The sequence below is a fragment of the Kockiozyma suomiensis genome (genome assembly GCF_038497685.1).
Source record: "Kockiozyma suomiensis strain NRRL Y-17356 unplaced genomic scaffold V2V93scaffold_2, whole genome shotgun sequence".
Classification (NCBI taxonomy): domain Eukaryota; kingdom Fungi; phylum Ascomycota; class Lipomycetes; order Lipomycetales; family Lipomycetaceae; genus Kockiozyma; species Kockiozyma suomiensis.
In genome coordinates, this window is record NW_027117665.1 from 1,016,218 (window position 1) to 1,040,170 (window position 23,953).

The 23,953-nt window shown below is 43.6% G+C and overlaps 11 protein-coding genes across 11 annotated transcripts; 6 read left to right on the top strand and 5 right to left on the bottom strand.

Annotated features, from left to right (window-relative positions):
• Positions 1 to 671: 671 nt before the first annotated feature.
• On the bottom strand, positions 672 to 1,069 carry V2V93DRAFT_390029 (translation initiation factor SUI1; the record flags this gene model as incomplete). The annotated part of the gene is made up of 2 exons (XM_066912384.1): positions 672 to 970; positions 1,036 to 1,069. The coding sequence occupies 2 exons, from the start codon at positions 1,067 to 1,069 to the stop codon at positions 672 to 674; spliced, it is 333 nt and encodes a 110-aa protein (XP_066768102.1).
• A 337-nt stretch (positions 1,070 to 1,406) lies between these two features.
• On the top strand, positions 1,407 to 2,321 carry V2V93DRAFT_364694 (mitochondrial 54S ribosomal protein uL23m). Its single transcript, XM_066908901.1, has 2 exons — positions 1,407 to 1,908; positions 1,993 to 2,321. Exons 1-2 carry the CDS (start codon positions 1,451 to 1,453, stop codon positions 2,225 to 2,227), a joined length of 693 nt encoding a protein of 230 aa, XP_066768103.1. The 5' UTR covers positions 1,407 to 1,450; the 3' UTR covers positions 2,228 to 2,321.
• A 120-nt stretch (positions 2,322 to 2,441) lies between these two features.
• On the top strand, positions 2,442 to 4,215 carry V2V93DRAFT_364699 (uridine kinase family-domain-containing protein). Its single transcript, XM_066908902.1, has 5 exons — positions 2,442 to 2,688; positions 2,741 to 2,820; positions 2,879 to 2,998; positions 3,054 to 3,153; positions 3,209 to 4,215. The coding sequence occupies exons 1-5, from the start codon at positions 2,533 to 2,535 to the stop codon at positions 4,136 to 4,138; spliced, it is 1,386 nt and encodes a 461-aa protein (XP_066768104.1). The 5' UTR covers positions 2,442 to 2,532; the 3' UTR covers positions 4,139 to 4,215.
• Positions 4,170 to 4,997, bottom strand: V2V93DRAFT_364700 (ETC complex I subunit conserved region-domain-containing protein). Its single transcript, XM_066908903.1, has 3 exons — positions 4,705 to 4,997; positions 4,443 to 4,648; positions 4,170 to 4,382 (listed from the first exon to the last, which is right to left on the bottom strand). Exons 1-3 carry the CDS (start codon positions 4,955 to 4,957, stop codon positions 4,323 to 4,325), a joined length of 519 nt encoding a protein of 172 aa, XP_066768105.1. The 5' UTR covers positions 4,958 to 4,997; the 3' UTR covers positions 4,170 to 4,322.
• A 140-nt stretch (positions 4,998 to 5,137) lies between these two features.
• V2V93DRAFT_364707 (ATP synthase subunit F, mitochondrial) lies at positions 5,138 to 6,255 on the top strand. Its single transcript, XM_066908904.1, has 6 exons — positions 5,138 to 5,248; positions 5,414 to 5,523; positions 5,655 to 5,706; positions 5,764 to 5,790; positions 5,878 to 5,908; positions 5,974 to 6,255. Exons 1-6 carry the CDS (start codon positions 5,186 to 5,188, stop codon positions 6,009 to 6,011), a joined length of 321 nt encoding a protein of 106 aa, XP_066768106.1. The 5' UTR covers positions 5,138 to 5,185; the 3' UTR covers positions 6,012 to 6,255.
• A 478-nt stretch (positions 6,256 to 6,733) lies between these two features.
• Positions 6,734 to 11,618, top strand: V2V93DRAFT_364709 (uncharacterized protein). Its single transcript, XM_066908905.1, has 4 exons — positions 6,734 to 7,305; positions 7,381 to 7,614; positions 7,682 to 7,785; positions 7,842 to 11,618. The coding sequence occupies exons 1-4, from the start codon at positions 6,894 to 6,896 to the stop codon at positions 11,169 to 11,171; spliced, it is 4,080 nt and encodes a 1,359-aa protein (XP_066768107.1). The 5' UTR covers positions 6,734 to 6,893; the 3' UTR covers positions 11,172 to 11,618.
• V2V93DRAFT_364710 (uncharacterized protein) lies at positions 11,415 to 12,504 on the bottom strand. Its single transcript, XM_066908906.1, has one exon. The coding sequence runs from the start codon at positions 12,251 to 12,253 to the stop codon at positions 11,633 to 11,635; it is 621 nt and encodes a 206-aa protein (XP_066768108.1). The 5' UTR covers positions 12,254 to 12,504; the 3' UTR covers positions 11,415 to 11,632.
• A 113-nt stretch (positions 12,505 to 12,617) lies between these two features.
• On the top strand, positions 12,618 to 17,748 carry V2V93DRAFT_129890 (uncharacterized protein). Its single transcript, XM_066906802.1, has 2 exons — positions 12,618 to 12,776; positions 12,836 to 17,748. The coding sequence occupies exon 2, from the start codon at positions 13,041 to 13,043 to the stop codon at positions 17,676 to 17,678; it is 4,638 nt and encodes a 1,545-aa protein (XP_066768109.1). The 5' UTR covers positions 12,618 to 12,776; positions 12,836 to 13,040; the 3' UTR covers positions 17,679 to 17,748.
• Positions 17,724 to 18,563, bottom strand: V2V93DRAFT_364713 (uncharacterized protein). Its single transcript, XM_066908907.1, has one exon. The coding sequence runs from the start codon at positions 18,461 to 18,463 to the stop codon at positions 17,819 to 17,821; it is 645 nt and encodes a 214-aa protein (XP_066768110.1). The 5' UTR covers positions 18,464 to 18,563; the 3' UTR covers positions 17,724 to 17,818.
• Positions 18,564 to 19,251: 688 nt separating this feature from the next.
• On the top strand, positions 19,252 to 21,478 carry V2V93DRAFT_129567 (major facilitator superfamily domain-containing protein). The gene is made up of 4 exons (XM_066906801.1): positions 19,252 to 19,890; positions 19,952 to 20,152; positions 20,210 to 21,009; positions 21,070 to 21,478. The coding sequence occupies exons 1-4, from the start codon at positions 19,591 to 19,593 to the stop codon at positions 21,362 to 21,364; spliced, it is 1,596 nt and encodes a 531-aa protein (XP_066768111.1). The 5' UTR covers positions 19,252 to 19,590; the 3' UTR covers positions 21,365 to 21,478.
• V2V93DRAFT_364715 (uncharacterized protein) lies at positions 21,279 to 23,109 on the bottom strand. The gene has a single exon (XM_066908908.1). It carries the CDS (start codon positions 23,035 to 23,037, stop codon positions 21,592 to 21,594), a length of 1,446 nt encoding a protein of 481 aa, XP_066768112.1. The 5' UTR covers positions 23,038 to 23,109; the 3' UTR covers positions 21,279 to 21,591.
• Positions 23,110 to 23,953: the final 844 nt, after the last annotated feature.

The following is a 23,953-nucleotide window of genomic DNA, read 5'->3' on the forward strand; positions in this document are numbered from 1 at the left end:
TTTCCATTATTGGGAATACAAAAGCAGATATCAGACTTCCGGCTTATCAAATAATTGCCAATTTACTCTTCCTGATTTCTCTTTCTGCCTTTCTGATTATGTTTCAATAAGACTATTATTTGCTAGATAAAGCACATGCGCATAAACTGAATTCCCAAGATTGCTGCGTATTACAGGGTCGAGCCATTACATGTAGCCAGTACACATACATACATCATTAAACATAAAGTCGAGGGGGCCTGTATCTGCACAGCATTAACTTGAGACAACCCAGAATAAACAAATACAAATAACCTAGTGACAAAAAGTAAATACAGCCTTCAACACCAGCTAATGTACGAAAACAGGCAGTGCAAAAGTTAGTATCCACACAGATCAGCCAAGCTAAACAGCCATAAAAATAACAATAAAAAAATATCAAATACAGATATTAAAAACGAATTCAAACAAACACAACATGAATAACAAAAGTAAAAGACAAGGTGTAGCACTATTCACTCATTTCATCACTTCCATTACTAGTGCATAACACAAGAATGAAAGCGAGAAGGCAACAGTAAGCAACCATTCTACACTCCAGCCCATCTTCCGCAGAATCCTTTTCCCGCGACTTGGTCGAGACGATATAAACCGCAGACCGTCAAGCAGAGAATCGGAGCCGTGAGTGTCGCTTAAAATCCGTGAATCTTGATGTTCTTTTTCAAGATATTGAGCTGGGTGGAAAGAAACTCCATCACTTTAACACGCTGATCGCCCTGGAGCTGGATAACTTCACCTAGCTCTTCATCTTTAACGATAGTACCATTGCAGGCAAAATCCTTCTTGAGCGCTCTCAAAATACGCTTCTGGTCATACTCTTGAGGAAGCCCCTGGACTGTAGTAAGGGTCTTACGGCCGTTACGTTGCTGAATCCGAATATGGATATAGTTGGTAGGCTGACTGTCGTCGTCACCAGTATCGGCGAAAGGATCTGTGAGCGGCCAGATGTTAGTATAAATGTAGTGACAATGGCACTGAACACAGTCACCAGCTTACCGAAGGTCTTTAAATTCTCGATGGACGTAGACATAAACTAGATACGAAGCTGTTTGACCGAGAGGTAAACTTAGAAAATGATGAATACAAAGAAAGAGAGAAGGGAGGGCAGCTGAAAAGAGGAAGGGAGTATGAGCAAAGCAAAGAAAGGAAATCTCAAATGAAATAAAGCGGGCGGCAAGCAGGGTTTTGCCCGCTGCCCCTGCCTCAAGCCCTTACCCTCATATCCAAGAAGTTCCACGCCACATTTTTCTTACGTCACACATCTTAAAAAGGCATTATGTAATTGTTCTGCTTTAAATTATGTAATGGAGTCACCCGGCGCATGTCTACTCTGTTTGCAAGCAAAAAACTGTTCCGACAAGAGAACTCGCTGCTTACATCGTTCGGCTGAAATCTACAACATAACGCAGCAATGCCGCGGAAAACAGTCTGGCTGCCTATTCCTTCTGTTCCTGTTCTGCGGACATTGTACAAAGCCCAGGCAAAACCCCCTTCCGTACACGCTCCTTCCAAGAAGCAGCTTGACCACGAACATCGGCAACAGAAGCTACGCGACCGGCCCTCCCTTAAGCCCGTCTATACAGAGCACTTCAGACTCGGCCACAATGAAGTTCACTTTCCTAGACATTCAATTACTTTGCTGAGACCGTTCACGACAGACTACAATCCCTACCGTGCCCGCTTTCGTGTGCCTAGCAACTTCAACAAATTTGACCTTCGTGACTACCTACACAATGTCTATGGCCTGACGGTCAAGAAAGTTTACTCAAACTTGACTGTCAATCGTCATACATTGACTATGAACAAGTTTATGACTGTTGAAATGGAAGAGCCATTCATGTATCCCAAAATGCCAGACTCACTCGAACCGTGCGTTTACCTTTTGCTTTAAATATCTCGTATGTGCCGAGAAATGCGATTTGGTTGCTAACACCATTTTTTGTCATATTATAGATGGAGAGTTGATGCTGTTTTGGAGACTAGTCGATTTGTAGAAGAAGCTATGCGACGATATGGTGCATCCTCCTTAGACAACAAGGTCATGAAGGCCTTTGACGGTATTGCTCAAAACAAATTCCCAACTATCAAGCCGTTTGTTCCCAAAAAGGCTGCTAAGGAGCTTAAACGTAAGGCAAAGGCAGCTGATGCATTCTCTAACCTTGCTTTCAAGCTCAAATCGAAGGTGTAATTTGGTGTCATGTCCTTAGATGTATGGTATATATTGGATAATCTTAAAAGCAAAATCGTGTATATAGTAAAAATAAACCGAATTCTACATGTATTATCGTCCTTACTTTACTCTAGTCTCGATTATCAAGATAAATAGCATTTTTACAGATAAACGCGAGGTAATTAAAATCAGTGCGCTGTGCGGCGCCTCTGATTGCATCTATCTCTGAATCACTAGTTCTACAGCCTGCACTAATCAATTTGGACTACATTTAATCGTCGTTGTAATTACTATTATATTTCATAGCAATTGCTTCAAGTACCATGAGCGGTGAGTCAGAAGCATCTGCCTCATCTTCCTCATTATCCGCAACTCGTTCATATCTTCCTCCATGGAGCAGACCGCACATTATTGGCATCGGAGGCTCTAGTGGTAGCGGCAAGACCAGTGTTGCCTCTCAAATTATCAAGGCGCTAAATGTCAGTATGTCTTTTAATATGTATAATGGCGCTAGTATTGATTCTTGTGCAGGTACCTTGGACTGTTATTTTAGCGTTCGATAACTTTTATCGTCCGTTGAACCCTGCGCAACGTCAGAAGGCTTTCGCGAAGTCAGTTTTCACGATATGATTATCTTTCGCATAAGGACACATGCTAACAGAATTGAAGCGAATATGACTTTGATGCCCCAGAAGCGCTGGATCTAGATATTCTTGTGTCTGTCCTTAGTGATTTAAGACAAGGCAAGAAAGTTGAGATTCCAACTTATTCATTTTCGGAGCATAACAGGTACAATTGTGCTTCCCTTTACCAAACATCTCTTCCTCTCTAAATTTTTACCTAGAACTAATATCACGACAACTATCTACGGAGCGAATGTGATCATATTAGAAGGCATCTTCGCATTATTTGATCCCCGAATTGTCGAGATGCTGGATTTGAAGGTAACGTAACATAGCCAAGCAATCTAGAGACTGAATTAATCTGTGATAATTATAGGTTTTTGTTGATACCGACCTTGACGTATGCATGGCGCGTCGTCTTCGAAGAGATATTGTGTATCGCGGCCGCGATCTCCAAGGTGCCATGAAACAATGGTTTTCATTCGTAAAGCCAAATTTTGAGCGATACGTACTTCCAACAATGGCAGCGGCTGATATTGTTGTCCCCCGTGGACTGGATAATACTGTTGCGATCGACATGCTGATTAGGCATGTGCAACGTACACTCACGGTCAAAAGTCGACTACATGTCGAGCATTTATGCCAGCTGAATGACGAGATCAAAGAAGAGGCTGTTTCAGATATTGACCAGTGGGATAATGTCACAGTTTTGAAGCAATCTCCACAGGTGGAGGCTATGCATACAATTATTTTTAATCGCGCGACGAGCCGAGACAACTTTGTCTTTTACTTTGATAGATTGGTGGTGCTCCTGATTGAATCTGCTATGGATACACTGCCGTACGTGACAAAAGAGGTCGCAACAGCGACGGGTGGAGAATACATTGGCCTATCTCCAACAATGGATGTCTGCGCGGTTGAAGTTCTGCGCGCAGGAGCATGCTTCGAAACATCTCTTCGCAAAACTCTCCCCGATATTGCAATTGGTAAGATTTTGATTCAGTCAAATTCTCGAACAGGTGAACCGTTTCTTCACTATCTCAAGCTCCCTCCCCAGATTTTAGACAAGTATATTCTGCTCTGTGATGCCCAGGCAACCACAGGGGCAGCAGCAATCATGTCAATTCGCGTATTACTAGACCATGGCGTGGCTGAAGAGAATATCTGTTTTGTTACCTACTTGGCGGACAAGAAGCGCTCAATTAAAAGATTGCTGACCGCTTACCCAATGGTGAAGATCGTGGCTGGTAAAATAGAGGATAGCTTTAAAAGGAGATTTGTAGACACGCGGTATTTTGGAACTTAGATTTATCACAAGCATGGTTATATATTAGTGTACGACGGTAATTATTGCATTTAAGAGAAATTTTCAAAGTCAAAAAATGTATTAGATCCCCATTGTAATTCTTAAAAGCAAATTTATAAACATCCAAATAAACAACCAAATGCGCAACATGTATATGATATGTAGGATAATGTGCGGAGCCATTTTATTTGGTGCGGATATGTTTCAAAGGACCAGGGCTATGCAAGAAGTTAGAAGCATATTGCTATAAATTATCCTTTTGTTAGAATGAAACCTATAATTCATAAAACTGATATTTCAATACCTTTGGTCGAAAATCGCGCTTGTGCGGTTCCTGAATATAATAATCCCAGCCTTGGTTGGTAGCAAATCGAATAGCATCCTCTTTCGTCTTGAACTTGACCTCAGTTGCCTGCATGTAGTCACCACTGCTGGCCCAGCCCATCACGTCGTTTTCCCATCTGGCTGTTTTCTGGTCAATATCCCAGTCCAATCTCCAGACTTTGGTTTCTAAAATAAAATAAATTAGTCAGTTATTTACTATAGTGTCAAATCAGACTTCTTACCATGGTTCCCGCTCTGCATGGCAGTCTTCGCACGCTGATAGATCCGAACGATACGCTTAGTCGACAGCTCAACCGGGGCACCGCTGATGATATCAAATCGCTTGAGAGGCTCTGTCTTCGTCTCGGGAACGGGAACAGGTGTCGATGACGTTGAGGAGTTGCATCTAACAAAGAGCGGCTGCGAAAACTGCGGAAAGGCTGTCCGACAAATTGAGACCCGCGAAAGGGCCGAGATAGAGCATCTGCTGGCCATTATGTGGTGTATAAGTCGTGTATTGACCCGATACTGCTAGCAAAACCGTGAAGTACTCTCCGGCGCGGCATTCGGGACGGTTTGGTTGGCCAATCCAAATGCCGCATAAACTTTATTTTATGGCATAAATGCATAATGGCATGTAGTACCACCTCTCGTCCGAGAACTTCCTCACTCGAAGGCATTTCCCTCGGTTTTCTTCTCCATCATCAACTCGTCCTCACCACAATGTCGTACATCGTTAAGCGTCAATTATCGACCCTCATTCCTCCCAAGATTGCCTCGGTCTCGGTAAGTTATTTCAATTCGTGCCTTCAGGTGCTGAGTCGCGTGGTACATGCTCGGAAGATGTTCTCAACGAATCATGATGCGCACATCCCGAGATTTGATCCGCAGCCAGCATTTTAACCCCAATCATCTTATTTTTCGCATTCTAACGGTAATTTTGTTTTTTAGAACCTTGGTGCCGCTCCTGGTGCCAAGAGACTCTCGGCTGTTGTCGATTTCTACAAGGCTCTTCCTCGTGGCTCCGCCCCTGCTCCCAGCAAGCCCACTACCTTTATTGGGTATGTTTCTTTGAAACTCTCGGTGGATCGAATTATTTGAAATGAGGATATTTGGGCTTAATTGGAGTCTGCGTGGGATGAAATGAAATGAGATACACGGAGAATGACATGGCTAATATTTCATTTTTTAGACGATACTCTGCCAAGTACTTTGAGGGCGACAATGCTTCTGGATTACCTTTGGTAGGTTTTATTTGTTGATATCTTGAAATAAATTTTACTAACTTATTTTTTGTCTAGCTTCACTTGACTATCGCTCTGTTCCTCGTATGTGATTAAATACTGCTGACTGCATATAGCTGAGGCTCTATTTTATTCCGCGAGCAACATGTTTCTAACATTTGAATGATATAGGTTGGATACACACTCGATTACCAGTTCCACTGTAAGACATTTTTCTCTTGTTACTGCGTGGGTTGTAATGAACGATGATACTGACTGTGCGTCTAGTGAAACACCACAAGAAGAGCGCCGAAGGCCACCATTAAACAGTCTGAAATTCGGCTTGGATGTCTATTGTACTCGTTTGCACACTGCTCATTTTTTTCTCGTGTGCTTTACACTCTATAGAATGATTTACATGTAGAAAATGGTATATGATTGCAATATCTGAATCATATAAAAATGAGTAGATTTGTAGTAGAGTCATTACGTTTGCGAAACACTTTATATGTAGCTTGTTTGTTTATTTTGTTATAATTTGAATAATAAATAAGACACTCGAAAACAATATGACAAAGATATATGAATCTAACTGATTCTGAAGTAGTTAAGTTGCAGCTTAGCAGAGAACAATAAGCAAGAAGCAGTAGTTTTCGTCGGGCTCTTCTTAAACTGTGCGGTCGCGACCCTCGATTTAGACAAGAGTTAAAAAGTGAGAGAAATTCTGTCTGCCAGTCACCACCCAAACCTCTGCATTCTGCAAATATCTCTACTTGCACTCTCATTTTTCTTTTATATCTTTAAATCTCAGAGATATTTCAGGGCTTTGGCGTTATTCTACGCGGTGCTTGTTCTTCTGCGCGAGCTTTTTCTCCGCCTGATCCGCCATCTTTGTGCTTCACTGGCCTGGCTGCCTCGCTCCTTGTCTTCGACATCCTCTCTCGACTACTCTTTTTTTCCTATCGCCGCACTGGCCAGCGTGCCCTTTGCTCTTGTAAGGGTTGTAAGAATATAACCGGTATGTATTCATCTATCTGAGAGTTGCAGAGTGGAAGACGACGTACTCATATATCTGTACCCCACGGAGACAGAATCTCATTTTTTTTTTGACAAAATTTTCTGCTCTTTACTCCCCGCTCTCTTTTCAACCAGTCTACTCTTCAAGCTGCGAGTCACTAACTCTCTCTTTTTTTTTCCCGATAAGGATTATGGATGGCAATGATACATTGGCAACCCAGAAAACCGAGCAGTCCTCTCCATCGCCGCCGCCAGCAGCTGGATCATCTGCAGCCGATCCGGGAGCCGCTACCACTGAATCCACATCACTGATCGTTAATAATAACAGCAGTAATGCAGGAAGTCCTAGGATTGAAGCAGATGTACAGCCAGATAATGAGTCGACAATTATGAATGGGACCCCAGCTACAGAAAACCGTAGTAGCGAAGTTACCTCTCCACCTACAAGCAAATCAAAACCGGCTGCTAGTGCTGATTTCACAGCTATGGGCTCAAAAGTAACTACGGGTGTTAAGAAGTCTTTCAAGCCTCAATCCCTGAATGGGATTTTTCGTCAACTGCAAGCAACGCAGCCTAGCGCCAGCAAGGCTGGGTCAGACAAAAGTAGGCTACATCTCCTTGAATTCAAATAGTTTACATATAAGAGTCTCACTAATAATTTTTCTTTTGCCATAGCAGCACCATTAACCTCACAGCAAAGTGCTCAAACAGCTCTCAATGCGGCTAAAATACGAAAGATGACTCCAAAATTAACGAGTACGACAACAGGCGCCTATACTCTAGCGCCTCTACGCCGAGATCTCTCAATATCTCCTCGACCTGATAGTGCAGGATTTCGTCCGAGCTCAGGTATAGGCTTAGGCAATGGCTCGAAGTCGAGCTCCTCTACTCCGGTGTGGAATAAAAATCAAGGTGCGTTTGACACAACGAGATCATTATTATGTACACTTGTCGATGCTAATTTTTTCAACTCTTGCAGCTCCGAAAGCGAGGAAAGATCTGACTGAAGAAGAGCTAAAGAAAATGGGAATCCATCTTACTGGTAGTATTGCCGTCGACCGTAAGGATTCTAAATGGGATGACGTGAGTTACATTATCTTTCTTTACATAGATGTGATTCATATTCTTACGTATAATAGCTCGATGACGATGACGGCGACTGGGGTGACACAATAGAGTTTGGTGATGGAACGAAAGTGGTTCTCACTCACGACAATCGCGATGAAGGCGATGCAACTTCGGCAATCGAATTAAAGACAGAGGCAGATACATCGCAGCCAGAACCTATAGTCTCCAGTAAACCCGCAGCTTCATTGATATCATCACAAGCCGGATCATCTCCAACAAAACCAGCACATTCATCGCCATGGGCACCAGTGCCTCGTGTTGAGCCTACCTCTTTACTAGCGCGTATGGCCGACAGTGAGAGTCAGCACAGCGAGGCTCAAAGTCGTTTCCGTGATAGGGATTCTCACGGCAGAGTCTTTAGAGATGGTCGAGATCATTATGGCGGCAGTTCGAATTTCTTCCGCCATGATTACGATGATCATTCTCATAACAGCCATGGAGGAGGTTATGGCGGAGGTTATGGCGGAGGTTATGGCGGCGGCGGTTACGGAGGAGGTTACGGAGGAGGTCATGGAGGATACGGTGGACGCCACCATTATAGTGAACATGAAATGCCTCCTTTTGGCTCCGGAGATGCTCGTATGCCCCAAGTTGGTTCCGGAGATGCTCGAGGTCATCCTCCGCCGATCGTACTTTCTCGTGACAGCGTGGATTTCGACCGTTCCTATGGCCCCCAGCCCTCTCAGCATGAATTATTTAATGACAGATCTGGTCAGATTGAGCCTGTGCGACGAAAGTCAATCAGCTCGAAAAGGCCTATTCTTGCCTCTGGCCCAGAGTCGCGATCGCATAGTATTGCTTCTCACGACACTGATGGAGCTAATGAGCCCTCAACTCGTCGAGAATCTGACAATGCATCTGAAGCTAGTTCGTTGGACAAACAAAAACTCACAGATCCAGCTGCGCCTGCTTCGGTCTCTGAAACTGCTGTTTCTGAAGATGCCGACAAATGCTCTTCTGTTAATGGCAGCTCGTCTAGATCGGCAGCCAATTCCCCTTCTTCAACATTCAGTCAATTACATAACGACAGCGAAAATGCTTCTGATGCAACTGCTAGACCCTCTCATATCACGGCTAAGCAGGAGATGATAATGAAGCATTCGATTGAAAATGCGCGGAAGCGCAAGGAAGAGGAGCAGCGCCGTGAAGAAGAACGATTGGAAGCGGCTCGTAAACGGGCAGAAGAGATTATCAGCAAAAAACTGGCGCATAATCAATCATCGTCGTCGTCCGAGAAGTCCACGACGAGCACTTTAGCAGACTCATCTGCTGACAAACCCGCCGTGGGCGTTGGTTCAGAGAAGCAGCAAAGTTCTAGTCAGACACGAAATACTCAAACAGCAGAAGCACAAGATAAAGAACAACAGTCTATCGCCACCAATCGGTCACCTGTCGTGAGCCATGCTAGTACTACTATGCCACCATCACGGAATATTGGGATCAAGAGTAAACGGAAGGAGTCATCTGCGTCGTCTGATGCTGAGGGTATTGACGCGTCGGTAGCAGCCGCAATTGAGACGCTCATCTCCGAATCCAATGCTAGCCAATCGCCACCGTCAACTCGTGCTTCTCTTTCGAAACCAGGTACTGGTTCGGCATCTGGATGGGAAAGGGAGAACGCGAAGGGTATGCCTTCAACTAGAGGAGGAAGCAACAATGGACCTTGGGTCCGAAATGGACTTCATGATCAACCTCGAACGCATCAACAGTTTAGAAGCTTTAATGACAATGTCTGGGGCCCTGTTGGTAGCTCTAGTAGGTATCCTGCGATTGATGGTGTTGGAAATGGAGCTGTTGTAGATCATCGGTCATTCCTTGCTCACGGAGAGCAGCATCAGCATCACGGAGGAACGCACCACGAGTGGACGGGTAAACCCAATACTCCTGCTCAATTGTCCGATAATTGGAGAAGACCGTTTGGTCCATCTGCTAAACAAACAGGGCTAAATTCCAACCGGGGTGCAACTGGTGCAGCTCATAGCGGAACTACCACATCTACGTCTGCTTCGTCGTCTTCTGTCGCCGCTCAAACGTCTCCTATCAAGCCTCCTGGAGTCGATGCTCCACGCCCATCGCCGCCGAGAAATTTGAGCTTCGAGAATAGTATTGGAGAAGAAAATTCGTCCCCTTTGCTCGGAAGTCAGCAATCCGCTCGGACTTGGTCACGATTTTTCCCGTCTGCTTCTACCAACTCTGGAAACAATATGTACCAGGTTATGAACCCGACGTCGTCGCCGCCTGGAGGAGGTGCCGGATTTGCAGGGTCGCCTGACGATTCTGAGAATGCAGCGTTCAAGATTGATGGGAAGGATGACGCTAGTAGCTTGTTACTGCCGCAGTCCGTACATAGTTTGACTGATGAGTCTTCGCCGGCGCGATTGAAGCCAAAGGTGCATCTGCCGCCGCCTCATGCTACTGCTGAATTGAATCCATCTGCCGATGCAACTGAGGCTTATGTTAATGATGTTACTTCTTACAATTCTGCTGTAGCTTATTCTTCAGAATTAGGAGATTCTGCGTTTTCTTCTCATTCGCCGCCACAGTTACACAGTGCTAGTCTTGGAGGTGGAATCCTGGAAACGACTTCACGGGATAGGTCTAACAGCACGCTGGGATATATTGGCGGTAAGATTCCGTCTATCAATGCTATTGAAACGGTGCAGTCACGGATAGCTATGACTTTGGGCCACAGGAGTTCTAGCGACAGCGACAAACGATTTTCACCTGTTGTGTCTCCTTTGAAGGCTAATGAAGGGTCAAGGTCTATGCCGTCGTCTCCTAGCGCTGGACGAATTGATGATGGCAAAATACAGCAGGAGCTAATCAAGAGACCAATGACAGTTTTGACTTCCTACGTTATGCCCATCACTACATCTGAAGCCCTAGACATTCCCGATGACGCGTCGCCAACTACGGTTAAAACATCAGCCACAGATAAACTGCCGGCGTTGAAGCTGAATTTGCCTGACTATCCAGCAGATTACATTATGTCATCCGGTAAGAGATCGGTTTTGGAAGCGTTTTTGACAAGCAAGAAGCTTCCTGCAAATTTCCTTGGAATAGTGACATCGGCTGTCTCGTCTGCGTCTCCGGCGTCAAATCCATTTAGTCCCCTCCGACGAGGCGGAGGCAGTAATGCGTACAAAATAATGCTACCGGGTATGCGCGAGCATCTACAGATTCCAGTTGACGTGTCGTCGATGCTGGCTTCGATGGGCTCCGGTAATCATCATCACAGTTATAGCGGCAGTGCGCGCCGTGGAGATCGGTCAGAGAGCTGGTCAGGGCGAAGAGGAGGGTATGGAAAATATATGTCGGTGGCTCAGCATACTAGTACGTAATGTGAGGAGGATGAGACGAACTGACGCCATGCACAGTATTTTATAGGGTATAAACCTGATCTTTGAGGTTATGATTACAGTGAGCATCACAAAAAAAATACTGAAGTTGAATAACGTGCTTTCTTTGTTTGTCGTTTATTCCTTAATTTGACTTATTTTTCAGCGATTACTTCATATCGACTTTGAGCTGGTTTTTTTTTAGTTAGTTCAATCTTTTAGGGGCGCGTTTATAACGTATATTGAGTTCCAGTATTCCAAATTTTGTGCGCTTTGTATATCTTGTATTCAACTATTTTCTTCTGATCTGCAGTTGCTATCCAGCTCTATCTGCAGTAGATATTCTGTGTTTTAAAATTTTGAGCGCAATGTAAAGGAACTTGATCAGGACATTTTATAACTTCTCAATATTTGTAATCCGTGCAAAACGAATCACTATATACATAACGCAATCATTAATAACCCTACATCTTCAATCGTTTGGGCTTGCCGATATTCATTGCAACGTCTGCCTTATACACGACTGAAGGCTCTACAACGTCAGATGGAGGGCGATTTGAACGAGAATCGCGTGCAGTAAATATATTCGGCTGCAGTATCGTTGCTAATGCAGCCCTTGATAATTGATTTGTAGACTTGCTGCTCAATCCGAGAATTGCTTTGGCTTTTGGTTGTTGATGACCTACCATAACGGCAAGTTCACGGTCACGCTGTGTAGGCTGCTCAGAGACAGAATCTGATGATAATAAAGACGTTTTAGAGTGAAGAGCTAAATCTTTCACAGCAGTTTTCTTCCATGATGTAGAGGAGGATATCCTAGTTGAAGCAGTAGAAGCTATGTGTAATCCAATTCTCTGTCTATCATTTTCCTTGTTGGAATAAGGCAAAAGCTTCAAGCGTGAGAACTTCGACGCATAACTTGACCCGCTTCGTAATGAGCTGCTGTCCTTATCACAGGCTGATCGGTGGCTATTGATCTCGACGTATTCAAATGAGGAACAGAAAGGAATATTGGGACAAGGCACGATAGAAACAAGATGAAGATTCCCGGTAGTCGGACAAGTAGATAGCAAGTTGCGGCACATTAATGCAAGTAAAGTAACTATATTGTAGAAAGGAGACAGAAACAGAGCAGAACAGGAGAACTGGGGGTCTTATATCTCAAATCAAAGACTTTCATGATGAGGCAGTAGGACTAGTCTGCTGTCCGATACCACCCTAACCCGATAGTGCACACTTGTGACATGTCTGTGCAACAGAAGCACCCCTGCTAATGCGTTTGTTTCATGCAAATTACCAAGAAAACGCATAGTTAGCACTCTAAACCTGTATATTGTGTGGATGCGTCAAGAGCAAACACCATTGGTCGCTCTTCGTTTGCTTGTGATGATCACGTGCCAATCACTCTTCTTCATGCGGCGCAGGCATCGCGAATTTGTGAAAGGGGTCCGTCTCTTCTTCAATATCTTACACTGCTATTTCTTTTATTTCTCGATTAATTCTCCGGATTTGTTGTAAAATACTTGTGCCGACTCTCAGTTATTTTGCCTTGATAAGCTCTTTGAGAGTGGATATAGATAGCTGGCTCCTGCGGGAGTGAACGTCCGTGTATGTAAAGGAGGTGTGCATTGTTTTGTGTCCATTCTATTCTAACATCCCTTATCCAGTGCTTAGTGCGGTTGCTTCAAGCTGAAGAAGACCTGGAATAAACAGAAGGGTCTCATCTTTAAGCTTGACCTTTACTGGGTTGAGTTTCATTGTAAGCGAAGAGTTTCACCTAGTGGACAGCCTCTTACTCTTCTTCACGTCCGTTCAGTTCTCTAACTTTTATCTAGCAAAAATTTGACAAACAAATATACTGTCTATTTAGAGATGTCTGAAAATGCAGCATCGTTTGACTTACGACCAAACAATTACAGCTTTGGTAATGTCTTCAAAACGCTCACTCGAGGTCTAAAATCGTCATACACCTCCGCCTCGGTCGACGGGCACGCTACCATATCTCTTGGTGATCGCCGAAAAAGTAAGATAGCTGGAGTCGACCTTGATGTATTGACTTCTCGACTCCGTGATGGAGAGACTCATGAGGAGAGGATAGCTGCTGCAAACTCATTTGCGACTGCAATTAAAATGACGGCTGTTTCTGATAGCCTTGTTGAAACATGGTATGCTGCTCAGGATATGTTGAATTTGAGAAATCCTCGAGAAGTTCGATGTGCTGCTTGGAGGCTTTTGAATATGTGTGTTCTTTTTGATGTAGATGATGACTCAACCTCTGTAAACAAATTGGTGTATTATCGAGCAGTTGTTGAACGTCCTGTGAGCGATGACTTTGATTTGCAGCTCACTGCTTTTAAGAGCCTTACCAAGGATGGCCGGGAGCTGCCTGTACTTGGTCCATCAGAAAGTCCATTTGTGCTTATTCTTTCGACTTGGCTGCGAGTTGTTTTCAAAGCTGTTGAGAGATCCCGTCCTGCTCAGACAGAAGATTTGCCCGATCACGAAAAGGACTTACGCCTCCTTTGTTCGTATACAGTCAATGTCATCAAATTTAACTATTACGCATTTGACGAAAGCGATATAGTTTCTCTCTTGCGTGATATTCTTGCTATATGCCGTCGCTCTTCAAGCATGTCTGACACTGTCGAAGGAATTGCTATGATCAGTACACTTACAGTATATGGCAATCTTCCTATTTCTATGCTGAAACCAAGCGTGGAAACTTTGTGCAGTGCAAGTAATCTTGTCCCAGAGCTTTTAAATCCGTGCTGGGACGCCATTCGTCACCTAGTGAATAGTCATCTCGCTAACAATACTATCGTGGCCGTATATGATATTCTGCGAGATAGCGAGCCAAATCGCACAAGCGCAGTTAAGGGATCTATCTTATTTTTGCAAAAACTTCTTGAATATGAGCCAGAAAAAACAAAAACTTACAATCTTACAATCAATTCCGTCATGAAGTCATACCGTGCCGCCATGAATTTTCAAGACAATATCTTTGTCGACCTAGCTGTTGCTAGTAGTATGTCTAGACTGATATTGAACGATGATACATATAAGATGATCGGCTATGACGATTTCAAATCAGATGATTCACCGTTACTGGTAGTAATGCGCTCAGCGGAACGAGTGTCTCTTCCAGTAGCAGGAGAAAACGCGAAGCCTGTGACCGAGGAGACAGAAGCCTCCAATTTGATTATGACATTTGTACAGCAGATCATGACAAAGCTTTATAACTCGTTCTTGAACGAAACCTACGTCGGCCCTCCTGATGCGCTCATGAGCTTTTTCTTATTTGTCAACATGTATGCTCATCAAGAAGTCGCTGATCTCGTAATCGATTTCTACGAGCGAGAATACCTTTGTTTCCCTTCGTCCAGCGGATGGGAAGTTAACTGCAGAGCATTGCTGGATGCATTCTTGGGTAATCAAGAGCGATCATACTCGCTACGTTTACGAGTCATACGCCACATGGTCACTGTTTATAAGATCGCCAAAGAGGTATGCGAAGAAGAAGTAGTGGATCGCTTCTTACGCCGAATATTTGATACTATCGCTGTGGAATCTGATATGAATATTCTTGCCCAAGTTGTGGACTTCGGTGTAGAGGTTGCTTCAACGAATAGCATTGATGCATTTGAAAAGCTAGTAGAGGTGTTGTACCAATGCATGAAGTTACATGCGGCAAGAGCTTTGAAGCAATCTAAATCTCGCGAGATGGAAAACAAGGAGGGAGCCCTCGTGCCAACACCACCACCAGCACTGCCGCCTCCCTCGCAGACTTCTTCGCGCACAGAGAATTCTCAATACTCTCGTTCCAGAGCAAATTCAAATGCTGCGAAGCCTCCTCCTGTACCAGCTATCCCGCCAAATGAAAAGCCCACTAGGAGTCGCAAGGTGACTGCCTCACAAATCATTGCTCGAGCATTCGTTATTATTTTTGTCAATGCTCTCGACAAATCTGGTGAAAAATGCGGAATAATGTTCCGGCAGCTGCTGAAAATTGCGCGAAACGCTACTGATTGGGATCCAGAGACCATAATTATTATCTATCGATTAATATTTAGAATTAGGGTCAATTCAGCCTCGCGAGTAATGCTGTTGCATCCAAGTGACATGGACGGCTTTGCAGAGTCACTTGCACATTATCGCCCATCTATGACTGCTGAAGCGCTTGTTGAAGTGCTCTGGACGTATCCTGAGGAATCGCATATTCTTGGTGTTGCCCTTCCGGCACGAGCAAGTTTCTTTGTGACTGTTATTGGCAGCGATACAGAAAGGAATACAGAAACTGAATGCGGCGCCTCTGATAACGTATATCTATTTGAAGAGTGTGTAATAAATCGGCGCCGAGGAACGACTATGTTGAACATGTCGGCCTGGCTTCAAATTATTATTCAGCAGATTCGTGACGACTGCGATTGGGAGGTATATTCTTTTATCATCGCGCATTTGGCGCCTCAAATTTCAAATGTTCAGCTTTTTGTGTCATCCCGCAAAGAAATCAGAGAGCTACGCTCTACTTTGTGCGACCAAATAGCAGTAAAGATATCGCAAAATCAAATGGCGAAAAGGGTTACCAAGGCGGATATACAAGTCATATTCGTTCGCTCCATGTCATCTGTCATTGCCTATCATTCTTTTTTTTCAAAGATCGATCAAGATACTATTGTGAAGTCTGTTTTACTAGGTTTGGGAGGCCACGAGAAAGTTGCGGCGGCGTCAGTGCATTGCCTTCTTGTGTGCTGCCACGAGTTTCCGATTTCTATAAAGCGTGTTTTATCTCAAATATTCACTTCGTTTCAGACTAAAATTACAAACTCGGGCCTGAGTGTTCATATTCTGGAATTTCTGTCAGCATTAGCGCGAATTCCCTCGCTGACGTCTAACTTTACACAAGATGATTTCAAGAGGGTGTTTGCAATGGCGTTCAAGTATGTTGAGCACGCTAATGATATGTCAGCGACAATTGGCACGGATGAAGTGCAAAACTCAAACAATAGAGTGCTTTTGCAGTACCTGATTGCTCTTGCTCATAATGTTGTCACCACTTGGTTTCTTACAATGAGGTTAACCGATAGACGTGATCTTATGCCGTTTATTGTCCGAGGATTGCTTCTAGCAAATGGGAACGGCCCAACAGCCATGCCAGAAACTAAAGCAGTGGCGAGGCCGAGAGATGAGCGCACATGGGCATCAATTGATTTAATCACCCGATTCATGTACTCTGACACGGAATTGAAGATGCATCAAGTGTTTATGGGGGTGGGACGTAGTAACACCAATGCCACTAAAGATGTCGTAGGAACGATTTGGCTTCACGGGCTGAGTATCGTCTCTATCGAGTCATACTTAAAAACTGGAATTTCAAACGTGGTAGTAAGAAGGCCGACGGGAACGACTTCATTCAGTCTGCTTCCAGACCATAGAATGCTTCCGACTTGGGATGAGCAGCCGGAAGTTCCTATCGCTAATCTTCCAAGTTCTTTGACTCCTGAAGATCAGCTTGCACTCTTGCCGCCATATTTTTTTACTGAACTTGTGGCCCCATTAGAGCTGCAGTCTACTCTGTTGCCACTGCAAATACCGAATCCATCTGATCCGCAGATTGTTCGAGCTTTGCAAATGTACGATCGTACTCCAGTAGTTGAATTTCACAAGATTGGAATAATATACATGGGTCTCAATCAGACGTCAGAACAGGAAATTCTTGCAAACTCCGTCGGATCAAAGGCATACCTGGATTTTCTTGACGGTATGGGTCAACTGATCAGATTGAAAGGAAATAAGCAGGTATACACTGGTGGCTTGGATACAGAAAATGATGTGGACGGTGAATACGCATATGCTTGGAAAGACAAAATTACACAAGCAATTTTTCATTGCACAACATTGATGCCTAATCGTCGCAGTGGCTCCGAGCGTGAGATTCTTGGTGGCAGTGCTGATTCAACAGAAAGTCTTGGTGAAGCGCTTTACGATGATGAGAGTCTGTCAAACAAGAAACGACATATTGGCAATAACTTTGTTAATATCTACTGGAATGAATCTGGTCGACCTTTTGAGTTTGACATAATAAAGAGTCAGTTTAACTTTATCAATATTGTTATTTCACCGCATACAAAAGCCGCTTCGTCTTTTTCGCCGAGCTCATCGGTCGCAACGGCTCTATTGGGTACCGGAAGTGGTGGCACTGATGGGTTCGATTTTTTTAAAGTGCGCGTTTACGTGAAGCCAGAGGCTGATAAATTGGCCTTATTCGCTCCGGCTTCGCATCTGAAATTAATCGGCAAAAGTTCTTTACCATTCTTTGTCAGAAGCATGGCACTTAATGCAGATATATTTGCGGTCGTATGGCATATGGGTCCTGGAGATGAATATTTGAGTAACTGGCAGTATCGAGTGCGACAGACAAAGACACTGAAGGAGAGGATTGATAAGATGAAAGAAAAAGCTCGAGATAAAGAACTAGAGACTGTGAAGGCGAGCGGTACCAATAGTCGCTAGGTTTTTCAAGCATTGTAACAGTTTATTGCAGGGACAGATTTGACATTTCGGCGTTTGAAAGAGATTATGTATTATTCTGCATTATTACTTGACCTTTAACAACTCATAAATACTCTGGTATACATCTAATTCTCAGGAAGCTATTCCAGTAGCTTTTGGTTGGAGTCATTTTCATGCTGCTTGGCTAACCGCAGAAAATCTGCCTGTTCGCTGACTGTAAGCCTCGACCATAATGCATCAAAATCCGCAGATTCGATATCTACATCGCGCATCCTGTTTTCTAAATCTCTTCGCCTTATTTCATACTCGTCATCGTCATCGTCATCTTTGCTTTCATTCTCAAGCTCAGCATTTTCTGAGTCATCGTCGATGTCAGAATCAACCAGTGTGCTTAATTTTTCTTTGTTTGCAAACTTTGCAAAATCCCCCAGCGGATTTTCTTCAGCGTCTAGTTCATATTCATTGACTAATTGTCGTAGTCGGATCTTCTCCTCACCGTTGGTAATAACTCCGTCGTCGCTCTCTTTTGTCTGTGTAGTGGATGTCTTTGCAGTTTCCAAGTCACGTTTAAACGAGGAGAAGCAAGCAGAATGAGCTTTGGAGCTGTAGCAATCAAGAGAGCAATAATGACGAGAGCATCTTGGACACTGATATTTACCGAGACGTTTCTTTGCGCAAAAGAAGCAGATGCGTGGATCTATTGCTGAAGTAATTGAATCTTGGATATCGCGATTGAGAGTGGCGAGCGTGGAGGATGCTGCTGCTGCTTTTGTTGAGGCAGGCATTATACAAGATTCAGAAGCTTCTCATACCGAGAAGTAAAGTAAATACAGAACGGATCCGAAGATAACTACTCTGAACGACGACTTGTCTTTGGGAGCGCTGAAACAGCGGAATAAGAATTTGAGATTTGCAATACAGTTTAGATTAATTGCGGAGTAGGGTTTTTTCAGCCGCCATACCATCAAACACCGGATATACTGATAATATGTCTTGTTGCATTTTCATTTGTTGCTATTTTCAATTTCTGGTTGCTGCTGTATATTGCAATAAGCAATGTCAAATGCAATCGCTTTTTACATGATGATAACTACACTTGCGAATCGACAGGAACAAGAATATCGACATAAAAAATTAGATCTAATCATTATCTCCCAATCGTCCAGAGATCAGAGATTCGAGATTGCAGGAGACACAGGCTTGCATCATCAATTCTCTTGTAATTTTTATTAATTCCAGATGGCTATATTATATATAATGTACGATAACGGATATACTTTTGCCGAGGAGGACGAGCCAAAGCCTAATAACTTTGATACTCATGACTCAATATCTACCTGAAGTGCGGTGCAATCTGAGATGTCATGTATTCCTGTATCTGTATCGAGTATAGTCGCCATTTGGGATTCGATTTACTGCTTAGTCTTTTCTAGTTAATTCTTATCATTGAAGTAGTTACGGGTTTTATTCCGTATCTAACTATGTGCGGTAACTTCTGAAATAGAGGGAGGTTGAGCATCTATGGAGAGTGATCAACCTTCTGAAGCACACCTAGCGGGCCGATATCCGCTATGTATCGTATTTTCGATAGTGGCAGACTGACTAAACGGACTATAGCTGTTATCAACTTTGTCTTTAAACCTACCGTTATCTCGCCTAGCCCCTTTCTGCTATTTAACGACTGGCACGGTCGGCATGTACACGAATCATTTTATCTTCGACGAACGATCCGAGATTGTGTCTCGGATGCCTTTTCCATCGGCTTTGTTTAAATAATTTGGCAGACCCTTTATCTGTCTGAAAGAAATTTGCGGTCACTGCACTCTAATACCTGGAGATCCTCAAATCCTATAGGATCCATACGTCCTTTACAGAGTCAAGTGTATCGACAGCCCCTTTGACTATTGGTGACATGACAATGACTGTCGAAGAGATCGCTGCAGTGGAATCATCTTCTGCTGCTGATAAAACTTTTCCCGATAAGAATTATAAGAAATTTGAGATTTCGTATTATGATGAAAATTATGTTCCATCCAAAACGATGAGGCATCTCGGTAAGATCTGGGATACATTTGGAAAAGAGCCTCATGAAAGAAGCCTGGTTTTCAAACTAGATATTTTTTTATTTTTGTATGGAATTCTTGCCTATATTGTCAAAAGTTTGGATACAAGCAATATTAGCAACGCGTATGTCAGCGGAATGAAGGAGGACGTGAGTATCGTGCAGACTAGATTGATTTCTAAAGCGGATATAAGCTAACTGATCTTTCAAGCTGAATGTTATGGGAAACGAGTACAATTATATGTCAACTTCATTTACCATCGGATATATGGCGGGAGCTATCCCTGCTCAGTTGATCATGAATCGAATCCGTCCATCGTATTTCATTCCATTCTGCACATTGCTTTGGACCATTTTTGTGATGGCGATGGCAGGAGCAAAAAGCCCTACTTTGATTTACGTGTGTCGCGCAGTGAGTTTTTTTTCTATTTTTTTTAGCATCTAAGAGAATGTGAATTGACAATTGTAGATTATTGGTGTTGCAGAGGCTGGACTATTTCCTAGCCTTTCTTGGCTGATTGGCAGCTGGTACATGCCAGACGAATTAGGTAAAAGAATGGTCACTTTTGAGCTTGCAAGTCAAATGGCAGCAATGTTTTCCGGATATATTCAAGCAGGACTATACACTTCAATGAATGGCGTCGGTGGACTTGCCGGATGGAGATGGCTTTTTATTTTTGATGGTGTTATTTCTATTCCTATTGGACTGTTTGGCGTCTTCGCATTGCCTGATTTTCCGCATACTACAAGGGCAACCTATTTGACACCGAGGGACCGAGAGCTTGCTTTATTGCGCGTTAATAAAGCAGGGCGCAAACCACCCAAAAAATTGACAACCAAAGGATGGTTGAAAATTTTCTCGTCGTGGAAAATTTACGCGTTTATAATGGCATTTAGTACTCCGGCTATAAACGGTGCAAATAGTTATTTCAATTTGTGGTTGAAAGCTTCAGGAAAATACTCTGTGCAGATGATAAATATCATTCCAACGGGTGGCAATGCGATATCTATAGTGTACGGCTTTGCATTTTCGTGGATATCAGATTGGACACGTATAAGGTGGCCTTTGATTCTGCTCTCTGTTGTCCCACCATTGGCAGGTTTAATTATGTTGTCTATTTGGAACATTTCATTTGGAGCTAAAATGGCGGCTTTTTTCTTATTATTCGCAAACTCGGCCTCACAGCCGTTGACTCTTGTATGGGCTACCGAGGTTTTTCAAGAGAGTACTGAATTGCGTGGTGCATTAACTGCAGCAGCTGATACTTTGTGAGTACATTTTTTTTTGTGATTAAATGTACTGATATAGAAACTAACTGTCACGAAAAGTACAAATGCAATTCTTGCATGGCTACCGGTAGTCGCCTACCCTGCCGCTCATGCCCCAGAGTATAAAGGCTATGCATCATACAAAATGTCGGCTGGTATGACTGGTGCTCAAATAGTCGGTGTCCTGAATCTCGCGTACTGGACAAGATGGGAACAGCGCAAGAAAGGATTTGTGCTTAATGAAATGGGCCTTTTGGTTGCCAGAGATGAGGCGGAGGTGTATGACGGGGAGGTAGAGGTCATTGAAGACTTGGAGAAAGGCGGCCAGACTGTTGTGCGAGAACGCGAGATTTGAGTAAATTTGACAAAACATGAGATTTAACAGTTACGAAAAGCTATCTTTTGTTTATTCATGAATGCAATGAAAATATCTGTTAGATGCTTGACTTAAAAGAAGCAAACAACCGACAAATATATACTACTAACGCTATAGTCAAGCCACGTATAAGCTCAAGAATCAAAACATCAAGATACCCGTAAACCGAGTAAAAATTAGAATAAGTTAGGGTATAGCAGCGGGTATTAGCAAGCAAACTTGGATATTGAAAAAAAGTCGCTCATGGACATTTGATGCTTGTCATCACTAGAATCTGCAGTATCTTCAGCGCAGCCACTAGAATGGTGTCTTAAATCAACGTGCTGCTCAGGAAGAAGCATCGGGGAATTAGTATCGTAAAGACTGTGGATACACTTGTATCGTTTGGTATTTCCAGAAATATGTCCGCTTTGTGACAATCGGTGTTTAGCATCACAATTTTGGTCTAGTTCGTTACTAAAATACTCAATACGTAAACCATCAACGGGGCTCTTGTTTGATGCAGTTTTCAGAGTCTGCATATTGAGTTTTTCAACTGGGAGGGGATCAAGTACTATCTCGGAATAAGATCGATCGCGTACAGAGGTAGGCGTGCTGCCAAAGGCTGACATTTCTGAATAATCCGCATCCACGACCAAACAAGAATCTGCTTGCGAGTCGTTTGATTTGATTGGTGAGGGTACAATGTCTCTGCATTTCAAATTGGCGTGTAACCGAGGGTTATGTGAGCGCCAGGTTGGAGAAGGAGTCTCAGAAGTCTTGCTAGTGCTAGAAGAGTCAAACTCGGTTTCCGGATCAATTAGTGTAAGAGAATCATTGACCTTCGTGGACGAAAATAGGGTCGGCAATTCAGCACTAGCTGTCTGCTCGGAAATCGCTGAAGAGAGACTTTCAGGGGTTTGAAATTGAAGCTGTCTAGCCAGAGATGCAAGTTGCGATGTCTCCCTCTTTATCTGTCTAAAACGTGGAGAGCGACGTTGACGAATATCAGAGCACGTCTTCAAAGACGGCGCTGCTTTTTGTTCGCTAGAACAAGGATTCGAAGGATCTGAATTGGACGCCGATGCGGCAAAAGTGACTGACTTTTTGGAAGGGGTGCTTGATTCATCGCTGCAGTTGCCGGAACTCATTCTTTTGGGCTCGTCAGCAGTTGAGGAATTATTTGTTACGCAAGGCATAGACGCAAAAAAGCGGATAGGAGTCTCTTGTGCTTTTTGTACAGCAAGTATCTGATCCATGGCAGCCGACCGAGAAACCCCGTGCCATTTTTTCTCTTCACGAGGTCCAATAGGACAAATGTAGACGCGTCCGTTAGTCAATACATTATTTTTGATAAATTCAAAATCGCAAGGCTTTGGTGGACGTAACATGGCTCCTGAGCCAAACGCAATATCGGTAAGTTCACAGCCAGCACCGGAAAGCTTGATGCCAGGGAAGACATACGAACTTATGCCAAAGTTGTTGTAGATATACTGAGACAGATCTTCGGTAGGTAGAGCCTCTAATAAGTAATCCGTCTTTTTAATATGACGACGCAAGTATGGCTGCAGCAGAGAAGGCATGGCTGCCAACGGAAGAGAACGACAAAGGGTAGAGATAGACGCCAAGGGAGGTAGTAAGACGACCTCGAACGATTGAATAGTATCCGCCATAGTATAAAGGCCTTCTAAACCAACTAGAAGTGTGGACAGTAACTAATTAAATGGGTGATTGCTTGTGCGATCAGATGCTGTTGCCGTCGCTGGGTTTGAGACGAAGCACATGTACAAGATGGGCTAGCGAGTGTTTACAGACTACTGAATATAGCACGTACGTGCAGCACCCGTAAACAAGCCCGAGCATAGCAAGTAAGCAGTTCTACAAAGTGACGCGCCATTGTAGATATATCATCAGTAAAAAAACATAAAATATGGCGTTTATCTGTATATTGTGCATCTTCTAGAACTAGCAGGTCGATGTACACCGCAGAACCGCAACTGCCAATCCGAAGATGACTTGCAATTTGCGGAGTGTGATTATTCAGGCTGATGTCAGCATACCACAAAGCCCCACAGTATGCGGCGCACGATACAGCCGCAGTCAACAAACCAGCTCGTAGTCAGAATTAAGGCGGATGAGGCCGTTCTCGTGTTAGTTGATGATCAAGACAAATGCTGATAGCAATGGTGGGTCAACAGCAGACAAATCAATTGGTCTACAATTTGAGTTGGACTGAAAAGCAAATGCAACGAGTAGGTTTGAGATTGACCGATAGAACTACTACTGACGTTACTGTTGCTTGGGCCGGACAGCCGACACTGCGTAAACTACAGCACGCAAGAGACTGCAAAAATGCCCCGAATATTGCTCCGTTCAGTATTTCTCACCGCCGAATAATAAGCGTGTCAGTCACTAGAAACCTGTTCTTAAACTTATATCTTTCCTCACTCATCGTGCTTCATTATTTTTTCTCGACGTGGAACGGATTGCCCGGAAATGGCGTGCATCGGCTTGGCTGTACTTAACTCTAAATTAGGATTGGGGCTTAATTTTTGGTCGGTGACAAATATTACATAACTGGCCCTCCCT